The sequence below is a fragment of the Helianthus annuus genome, chromosome 4 (assembly GCF_002127325.2).
Source record: "Helianthus annuus cultivar XRQ/B chromosome 4, HanXRQr2.0-SUNRISE, whole genome shotgun sequence".
Taxonomy (NCBI): Eukaryota; Viridiplantae; Streptophyta; class Magnoliopsida; order Asterales; family Asteraceae; genus Helianthus; species Helianthus annuus.
The window spans coordinates 206,829,027-206,839,485 of record NC_035436.2 but is presented as its reverse complement, the minus strand read 5'-3'; the positions used below and the strand labels follow the sequence as shown (position 1 = coordinate 206,839,485).

The 10,459-nt window shown below is 33.2% G+C and overlaps 2 protein-coding genes and 1 non-coding gene across 4 annotated transcripts; 2 read left to right on the top strand and 1 right to left on the bottom strand.

Annotated features, from left to right (window-relative positions):
- Positions 1 to 2,595: 2,595 nt before the first annotated feature.
- LOC110934257 lies at positions 2,596 to 3,027 on the top strand. Its single transcript, XM_022177436.1, has one exon. It carries the CDS (start codon positions 2,596 to 2,598, stop codon positions 3,025 to 3,027), a length of 432 nt encoding a protein of 143 aa, XP_022033128.1.
- A 2,081-nt stretch (positions 3,028 to 5,108) lies between these two features.
- Positions 5,109 to 5,182, top strand: TRNAN-GUU. The gene has a single exon. It is a non-coding gene; the product is annotated as a tRNA-Asn (tRNA).
- Positions 5,183 to 5,583: 401 nt separating this feature from the next.
- LOC110938272 (UPF0496 protein At4g34320) lies at positions 5,584 to 7,832 on the bottom strand. 2 transcript variants are annotated; one of them, XM_022180734.2, is made up of 2 exons: positions 7,402 to 7,832; positions 5,584 to 7,069 (listed from the first exon to the last, which is right to left on the bottom strand). In XM_022180734.2, exon 2 carries the CDS (start codon positions 6,972 to 6,974, stop codon positions 5,832 to 5,834), a length of 1,143 nt encoding a protein of 380 aa, XP_022036426.1. In that variant the 5' UTR covers positions 6,975 to 7,069; positions 7,402 to 7,832; the 3' UTR covers positions 5,584 to 5,831. The 2 variants fall into 2 exon arrangements, with proteins under 2 accessions (XP_022036426.1, XP_035844750.1); XM_035988857.1 differs by having other exon boundaries at positions 5,611 to 6,993; positions 7,402 to 7,826.
- Positions 7,833 to 10,459: the final 2,627 nt, after the last annotated feature.

Genomic DNA, 10,459 nt, shown 5'->3' with positions numbered 1-10,459 from the left:
TTTTTTCCTCAAGATTTCAGTAGACATTTTGTTGATCCTAGGGTTTTATTCAAAGTTGAGTGTTTTTTGGGCATCGTAAGCTATAGTGAGCCGATGTCGGGACAAATCGAACTGATACCGACATTGATACCGGTATCGGTATTATTAGAACCGGTACAAGCATTTGTTTTTATCCTCTTTGATCGATGTATAACATGTATCAAGGCTTTATTTTTAGGTTGTTTTCGAGTTGCTATACGGTATCATACTATCATACCCTTAAAGTTATACTAAGCTGGTACTGACCAAATTTTCACCATAACTCGCAAGTAAATCCTTTTAGTTTGGTATGAAAGTTAAGAGGATGTATTTATGAGTGTTTTAACAGTTAGGTTAGTTGGTCTTTTATTAGATAAATAAAGAATAGGTAAAGAACAATTTAATGGTCTTCTATGGGAAAGGAATAACTTCCACGTTTAGTAAGTATACTATTACCTATCGAAGTATCAATGGTCAAACTAATATTAACTAATAATTAATAATCATTTTACTTTAAATTTTCTTTTACCATTTAAATATATCATCAAGTAATAAACATAACATTATGAAAAAATATAAATAAAGCGGTCGAAAAATATGTAACTCAAGTCGACGACAGACCTCAAAGGTTCTTAAAGTCGAATCCTTCTACACGGACTATCCTTGCGGGTTTATCATATTTGGGTTCAATTAGACATTTTGCTATATCTAAGGTGTTGATTGGTGAAACGCCACCCCGCTATTGATGCTTTAACGGTTTTTTAACAAAGCTATATAAATTGTAGACAAAAAATTAAATACAAAGTATCTTATTGTACAAAACGTACGAATGAAGTGGAAAAGTAATTTTTATCTTGTAGGATAATTTTGATCTTTATAAGATAACTAGGTTATAACCCCGTGTATTACACGGGTTGAATAAATAAATTTTATATACTAAATAATAAAACAATATATCTTTAAAAACCTTTTTTATTGCACAAGTTGAATAAATATAATTTTATATATTAAATAATAAAAAAGTTATGTCTATAAGAACAATATTGTACAGGTTGAATAAATGTAATTTTATATACAAAATAAAAAGTTATATCTTTAAAAGCACGTGTATTACACGAGTTGAATAAATGTAATATTGTTTACCAAATAATAAAATAATACATCTTTAAAAAACCTCATTTATTACAGGGGTTGAATAAATGTAATTTTATATACCAAATAATAAAAAAAATTACATCTTTAAAAATATGCGTATTACACGGTTTGAATAAATGTAATTTTCTGTACTAAATAATAAAAAATATATATCCTTAAAAAACCTCGTGTATTGTACGAATTTTTTTCTAACCTTTTTGGCCCATAACGTCTTTTTTTTAACCCTTTTGGCCCCTAGCATTTAATGGATGGGGTTAGTGTTAGGGGCCAAAAGGGTTAGAAAAGAAGACGTTGGGGGATTAGATGTTAAAAAAAATTGGGCTAAAAGGGTAAAAGTGATATAACTAAAGTGGCCAAAATCGTAATTTTCTCTAAAAATTTTTTTAACATCTAAACCCTAACGTCTTTTTTCTAACCTTTTTGGCCCCTAACGTCTTTTTTTAACCCTTTTGGCCCCTAACATTTAATGGATGGGGTTAGTGTTAGGGGCCAAAAGGGTTAGAAAAGAAGACGTTGGGGGCTCAGATGTTAAAAAATTCTTTTTTAGGCTAAAAGGGTAAAAGTGATATAACTACAGGGCAAAATCGTAATTTTCTCTAAAGAATTTTTTAACATCTAAGCCCTCAAAGTCTTTTTTTTCTAACATTTTTGGCCACCAACGTCTTTTTTTAACCATTGTGGCCCCTAACATTTAATGGATGGGGTTAGTGTTAGGGGCCAAAAGGGTTAGAAAAGAAGACGTTGGAGGCTCAGATGTTAAAAAAATTCTTTTTTGAGCTAAAAGGGTAAAAGTGATATAACTACAGGGGCCAAAATCGTGATTTTCTCTAAATAATATTATAACTGAGAAGAAGATTAAACTAAATAATAATTATCCATAAAATATTAAATTAAATAATATTTAATAGGATGGTTATCTATAATTAATTAAAAAAGATTAAATTAAAATAATAATTATCTATAAGAGATTCTTTAATATGATGACAAGTGTCCAAAAGTGGTTTCTTTTATTATATAGTATAGATTAGGAGTAAAATAATTACGAAAATGTCACCGTGGTTTTTTTATTTTTCGTGTTTTTCATACGTTTTGTATGATAATATATTTTTTACAGGATCTTTACTCATAAATTGTATGTATACAATCTAAATTAAATTTTAGTTTTTTTTTTTTAATTATCATTTAGTTAAACACTATTTTCGTTTTCTGTTATTTTTTCTATTCAAACTCATGAATATATTTTTGTCTAAAAATAAACAAATAATCCAAAACAGAAACACTCAAACACTCCTCTCTCCACCTATACATACATATATATACCCCACCCCCCAAATCAAAATTCAACTTCAACCGTTGTTTAACCGGCCGGAAAACATCTCATCTAACCGGAAAACACAATCATCATATTATATATATAACCAAATGGGCACATGCGCATCAATTCTTTATCCAAAATTAGAAATCAACAACAGGAACCAATCATCAACAGCAAAGGTAATCCACTCCGTTGACGGAAAACTACAAGAATTCCGGCAACCAATTACGGCGAGCCACGTCCTCTCCGACCACCCAGACACATTCTTCCTGTGCAGCTCCGAAAACATGTTCGTGAACTGGCACGTGCCTCACGTGTCGGGTGATGAAGAGCTTGAACCGGGTCAAATATATTTCATTATGCCGGTATCGAAGTCGTTTAAACCGTTGTCGTTGCAGGAGCTTTGTTTGTTGGCTGTTAAAGCGAGTTCGGCGATTGAACAGAGTTCGGAGATGGAGAAGAAGAAGGTGGGTAAAACGATGTCGTTTGGTAGACTGGGTAACAGTTTACGGCGAAACCAGAAGCTGGAAGGTTGTTAGGAACGTGACTATACTTATTATTATATTTGGTTAAATGTCAATGTTTTCTACAAAGGTTTTGAGAAAAAAGTGTATAATATATTAATGATATTTTTGAAAAGTGTTAAAAATATTAATGGTATTTTTGAAAAAAACAAAAATCAAAGTACTTGGCGACGACTTAGTTGTTTATAGCAGTGATATGTCATGTGATGTGTTAGAGCATTCATATCCATTCCATCATATTTTCACCCTAAATTACACTAAAAAACACTATATTTTCTCTTTCATTTTCAATTAAATAATATTTTTTATACCTTTATCATTACATTTTCTCTCTCCTTCACTCACAACCACTTTCAAAATATATTAAAAAATTATAGGGGGTGAACAGTGTCACCCCAAATATACAGATGAACAGTAACATTTTCTCTTACCTCCACTCACAACCACTTTTTATACTTTTTATATTATAAAAACTCCACACACAAACTTTGATGGAATGGATGTGAATGCTCTTAATCATATGAAAATGTATGTTTCGATGTATCTGATCTAAAGCATTGCGGTTACAGAAGAAACGGAATCGAACCCGAGTTGGTTTGTTTAGTGAGGGTTCCACCTAGTCATTACACCATCATTACCTTTGCATCAAGATTTAGCGACGTCAAAACGTATAATAACTTGAATTTATAACATAAAGTGAAAACGTATTATATTTGACACGACTCGTTTCCAAACACACTTTACGTCATAATGTAGACAAACCGAAAACATAAGCAAAAATAAGCATAAAACATATTATATTTGACCAGACTCGTTTCTGTAAAGAAAATATGTTGAAATGTGAATTTATATCTTTTCAACGTATATTTATAGTGACATGTACATTATAATGTCTAGAACAAATGAAAACGTACGTAAAAAGAAGCAGTGAAATTGTCAATCGAAGTTAGATGTGAATGGGCTGAATAGTGAACTTGATGTCATCATTTGGGCTTTGGCCTGGATGAGTATATTAGTTAATTTTAAAGATGAGTGGGCCTATTATGAGCAAGTCATGGATGGGCTTGGTAGCAAATCTGAAAATATACAAAAGCATACGACTCTTAGTTGAGCATGTTATTTTCGTGTAACCCATCCACCGACATTCTATTTTAAGGTATACTAGTATTTTGCCCGTCGCGCGTTGATGTGGCGCATGGCGGATGGAAACGTGTAATAAGACAATACACGATTCATAAAACGAAGTGTGTAAAAGACAATTACAAAAAAAAAAGTGCAAAACACAATGCGTAAAAGACAATTACAAAAAAAAAGTGTAAAATACAAAAGTAGACACGAAGTGTAAAACATAATGCTTAAGACATTTCGTAAAACACCATACAATGATATTTGCAAAAAGAGTAGTAGTAGCCTAGGGGTTACAATTGTAATTTTTTAAAGTTAGGCGGATGTAAAAATGGATATAACATTTTAACCAAGTCATAAAAACTTCACTCGAATTGTTTAAAGTACATGTTTTATCTTTGTGAGCTTGAAGTGAAGTTGGTTTATATCTCGTGTATGTAGGTGTTGCGAAGGGATTTCATATTTGCCAATCTATATATGAATATGTAACGATTTCATATTAGCTTATCTGAATGAAAATCACCTCAATACATATGCGAAGACAAGACACCTAGTAAAGTTTAAAAACCTATCAAAATGTTACATGCGTATAAAACAAGCCAATTGAGTAACTAAATTTAAACAAGGAACATTTCACAAGTTTAACTCTAATATGTGACTTAAAGTAAATTCTGGTTAATTATACCAATTAGTCAACGGGGAGGTCTTGGAAGTCTTGGGTTCAAATCCAGGCAATGAGGAATTTTAATACTAACTACTAAACTGGTTAGCGACATCATAGTCGTACGCCACTAAAACAAACATACAAAGTTCTCAAATTTTGTATCACCTGAAATTCTCCCAATAAAAGTTCTCCAATAAACTATAAAATCTTAACAGATTCAAACCTTACTTTCTACAAGGAATATAACCCTTAGGGACAGTACTTGATAATTAATTTTATAAAACAAATTCGATTTGTTAAAACAAAAGCTGGAATAGCTCAGTTGGTTAGAGCGTGTGGCTGTTAACCACAAGGTCGGAGGTTCAAGCCCTCCTTCTAGCGAACTTTTCCATTTTTTGCTTATTAATAAAAAAGAAACCTACAGTTTTAAGGTTTAATAGAATTATAAAATTGACCCTTTTTTTATTTTTTGCCTATTACTAAAAAAACCCTACATTTCCAAGCTACAATACAATTTTAAATGTTTCATCTTTAAAGTGCAAGGTATATAAAACTTTACTAGTTAATTGTCTCAGAGATTATTAGGGTCGAAATCAACGTTGTCTATTTCTCGACCACTTGAGCTAGATGAAGGCAGTTGCGGTGGTGTTCTCGCCCAACCCCTTCCACCCGTGTAACCCCCCCCCCCCCCCCCCCCAACTTATATACAAAGTACTAAACAAATTTTAAAAAAAAAAAATCAACCACTTTTAACTAAATAAATGAATAGAAAAGCAAAATCATTTAAGAACATTTATCAATTTGACATGTTTTCTTCTAATATCAGCTGTCAGATATGAAAATAGGAATGAACAAACAATCTAAAATAGTTTATAGATGTATTAAGAAATGATAAGAATAGCAACAAGGAAAGCAAATCAACCAACCTAAGTTAAAACAGAGATTCAGCTTCTCCTAAAACCATCCATTATTCTGCATCACTTGATAAAAGTACACACATTCACTTTTCATCTTCACCATAACAATCGCTTCATTGATTATGTGGCGGTTTAATGATCCGTTGCAACACAACGGTTCTAGCCCGCCTAACATCACGGCTACAATTATCCGCTTGCATCCCTAAATCATCCACGTTTTTCATAAACGAGTTTAACTTTGTTTTAATCTCGTCGATAGCAACTTTCACCATTTCATCTCCTTCAATCGCGTGATCCGCGTTCCTCATCAACTCCTCTATATCCATTTGAAGTCTATCCACAAGAACCCTAATTGTATCAAGATCCCGAATCGCCACAAACCCACCCACTTGCATTGAGCTAATGATCTCCTTTTGCCCTTTAATCGCGTTCTCGTAGTTTTTCAAAAGAGTGTTGATCCACTTCCCCATCGATCCCAGTGGGATCGCAGTGGCGGCTGCAAGAGCAGCCGCCACAGGCGGTGCTGTTATTGCCGCTGCCACCACAGAGCATATCAGCACCGCCGCAAAAGTAGCCACGAAGATCACCGACGACACTTTCCGCCACGTTTGAAGATACTTCACTTTCTTATCCAATTTCATCTTCTTGGCTTGTAATTTCTCAAGCATGATCATTTGTTGTTTATAAACCGAATAAAAAATCTGAAAAAATTCTTCGGTAAACGGGTCCCCCGCATCTTTAAAATTCTTCAAATCCTCCAAAGTTTTTTCATACCGATTTTCCTCCTCGCCTTCATCTTCTTCATCGAAATGCTGTAAAGCTACAAGAATCAACAATTGACTGTCTCGTACGCGTTTCAAACATTTATCCAACGCAGCGCAGAAATCCAGCGTTTGGAGGCTATTCTCGAAATACTCTTCCACCAATTCAAACAGTTCTTGATTCTTCCATATGTCTTTCTTGCAATGCAAGATTACTTTCACAACTTCTTGATTCATTTCCAGCAGACATTCTGTAACTTCTTTCAGCGTATCGAATGATAACGCGCGCACTTCAACTCCCGTTGCCAACGTATTGATCACGTTGTTCGCACGCGCCTGAAGCGTTGCATCAAACGATTGTAGATCAGCATCGGATCTGCAGGCAGCTTCATAGGCGTTGAGTTCCGTTATGATTTGTTGGGTATCTTTCAAAGGGATTGATGGTGAGGTAGAGGTAGCAGCACCACCAGATCTCTTGCTAACATGCGCCCCCATCTATTTCAGTTAAATTACGCTAAAGAAAACCTAAAATTTCAGCTAGACAATTGATCAAACAGTTGGTATGCAACAACCGTACATGACAAAAAAACCTGCAAATTTCACAACCCAGATCGGAAAAAGATGATTAAATTGATTCTAACATTATCATATTAAGAAAAAAAAATAAAATTTCCGATACTAATATTATTCAATTATAAAAGTATATCAAAAAATTCAAAATTCAGCTACACATTTGAACAAACAGTTGGTCTGCAACAATCAAAATCATCCAATTTAGTAAGAAAAAAAATTACAGCTAACATTTGAACAAACAATTGATCTGCAACATAAAATTATCCAATTAAGTGAAAAAAAAAATCAAAAATTTCAGCTACACGTTTGAACAAACAGTTGGAGTGCAACAATCGAACATGAAAAATACCTGCAAATGCGACAACCCAGAACGGAAACAGACGAATTACCCAATTAAGAATGCGACCCAGATTGGGGATTCAACAAATATGAAGAAAAGATTATGATGGGTACCGATTGATGAAAGCGATATAAAGATTAGTAACTTTATTATGAAATGAAAGGATGAAGAAGAAGATTTGTGAGTGATAACGATGAAACGGTTAAGGGGGATTAAGATGACGAAAGAGTGTGGGTTTAGCTTGCACGCATGAATTAATAGGCGAAAAGCAATGTCTTTTTGTTTACAAGTTTCTCTCTCTACAAACCGCCATTGAAGAAGATGAGAAGAAGGTTTTTGAGCAGTACATTTGTGGTTTAAATGTTGAGAAACTTAAGCAGAAAGTCAGGTTGAAAAAGAAGACAGAGAAGGTGTGTTTAGTCTTTCAAAACACTCATTGTCACCAAATCTAGCTATAATTAGGATTTTTAGAGTCAAAGGAGTTATTGATATATGATAAAAAGGAAACTTTATGAACAGTAGTTTATTTTTTAAATTAAAAATAGAATTTATCATTAATTTATAGTAATATCAGAGATAAGTAAATGGTATTGGATATAGGTACCGGTCTTAAATTGATATATGATAAAAAGGAAACTTAATGAACAGTAGTTTATTTTTTAAATTAAAAATAGAATTTATCATTAATTTATAGTAATATCAGAGATAAGCAAATGGTATTGGATATAGGTACCGGTCTTAAATTTATAAAATCGGTGTATTTTCGGTACCAGTTCTGCACAGATATTCACCGGTTTTTACCCTCAAATACCGGTGCCATACCAGTACCGATCGGTACCGAACCGTACCATACTAGGTATATTCGGTACCGGTACCCACTTTTAGGGATTTCGGTAACGGTATTTTCGGTACCGGTTGGTACCGAGCTCATCAAATCCTGTAGCAACGCAGCAACGCAAGTAATTGCACCGTTTAGATTACTTTTCATACACACAGTAAGTAAACTGTATTTCGTTTGTTTAAAAAAAAAAAAACTATTTTTTTTCTTGTTAATAATAGGTATGATTATTTACTAATTATAACGAAGCGTCTGGAACAAGTAGAAGTAGGATCTTTTAAGTTTTAAGGATAATGTCTCTAGCGTTTCCGTTTGATACCCTGTTAGTATTGATGCATACGTATGTAATGTCGTGTTAAGGATTTGAAGGTTTACGTAACTCTTGTAATAAGTTTTTATGCATATGTATAGTATACATCAACCCATCAAATCCGATGTAAGTGTGTGTGTCTTAGTTATTGCAATGGTGTGTTTAAGTTGTTGTGTTTGATTGAGTGTTGTAATTAGTTTTTAACACATATGTGTGACAATGTGTTGGTAATAGGTTTTGTGACCCTTGAAGTGGGTGTTAGATGATTTGTTATAGACTCGATATTTTGAAGAATATTTTTGTTATAATAAGCTTAAAGATATAATGGGAGTGAAAATATGTACCTTACCCTAATTTGCACTCACTTGAGTATAAAAAAAATTAGAAGAAACACATGTTTGATTCGTATAAAAAATCTCTTTTTTATTTGTTTCCACTTCTTCCTCTATGTATAAGCAAATAACACCTATATATTTAATCGGATCACATAAATCTGGAAAAAATCCCTTGTAGAAATCGAACGCAGTACCTCGTGGTCCATAAGGCTTATCTCACCCCTAAGATGTCTCTAGGCTATAATGCTATGGGCAAAGATTATCATTTATTAGTATAAGGATTATAATTTATTAGGGAGGCTCAGGGTGCCATGTTATGGACCTTCCATCACTCGTGGAGTAGCGTGGAACACCGCCGCCACCCAATTCCAACATTCGTTAAACTCATCACTCGTGATGGTCATGACGCGTGAAAAGTTGCAGAATATGAGGGAAATTATTGGGTGTGGTGAGTGATGGGCACCCCCACTAAAATACATCACTAGTGATGAAACTAAGTTCGATGACGTGACGGAATATGATTGGGTGTGGTGAGTGATGGAAAGTAGAGCACCCCTAGTATTTGAAGAAGAAGATGGTGGGAATTACAAAATGAATATTTAAATTAAAATTAATGTAAATGATAAATATAACATAAAATCTTATAGACTCGATATTTTGTAGAACACTTTTGTTATAATAAGCTTAAAGATTTAAGGGGAGTGAAAATATGTATCCTACCCTAATTTGCACTCACTTGAGTATAAAAAAATTAGAAGAAAGACATGTTTGATTACAAAATTCTTCCTACGGATCGTATAAAAAATCTCTTTTTTATTTGTTTCCACTTCTTCCTCTATGTATAAGCAAATCTATATATATATATAAATGAGATGGATTTGGGCTAGGTGGCATTTGTATTTGGCCATCTTGGCTGATGTGGCAATTTAGTTTAGGAGGGAAATCCCATTTTGCTTTCTACATTCACGATTCCAAGAAAAAAGAGGCGGGATCCGAAATGTGTTGGGTCGGGTTTTTTGAATTCGGGTCATAGTATATATTTCCTTTTTTTTCTCATTCTTCTTGCACACACTTTACAAACCCTAAAAAACTAAGTTGCATCCTCTCTCCTATCACCACCACCAAGATCCTCAATTCTAAACCATAGCCAAACCTCTGCAACATCATCTTCTTCACGCAAATCAATCCTATTAACCAATCAAAGGTATGTTTCTATGTTTTTGATTTTATTGTTTTTGATTTTATTGTTTTTGATTTTTTGTTTTACGATTGTAATCTACACAATCGATCCTAAATCTGCTTTATTTATGTTATTCAATTCTATAGAAACTTGATTTTATAAAGATTGTGTCGAATGCTATTAACTTCTTCTTTGTCCTAAACTTTGTAGATCTGATCATAAAAGTTGAAGGTATGTTGTTTTAATTTGTTATTTATCTATTGTGTATCTTTAATCAAGCGATTGAACATTTATCTTTTTGTTTTTTTGCAAACAAAATCAAGATCAGAGGTTTTATTATCATCATCTACATTTATCAAAGTTACTGATTTTTGTTGATTTTGTTTTTCATGTGGAACCCTAAA

Coding starts and splice junctions, on each gene's coding strand:
- LOC110934257 (XM_022177436.1), top strand. CDS start 2,596: ATGGGCACATGCGCATCAATTCTTTATCCAAAATTAGAAATCAACAAC.
- LOC110938272 (XM_022180734.2), bottom strand. CDS start 6,974: ATGGGGGCGCATGTTAGCAAGAGATCTGGTGGTGCTGCTACCTCTACC.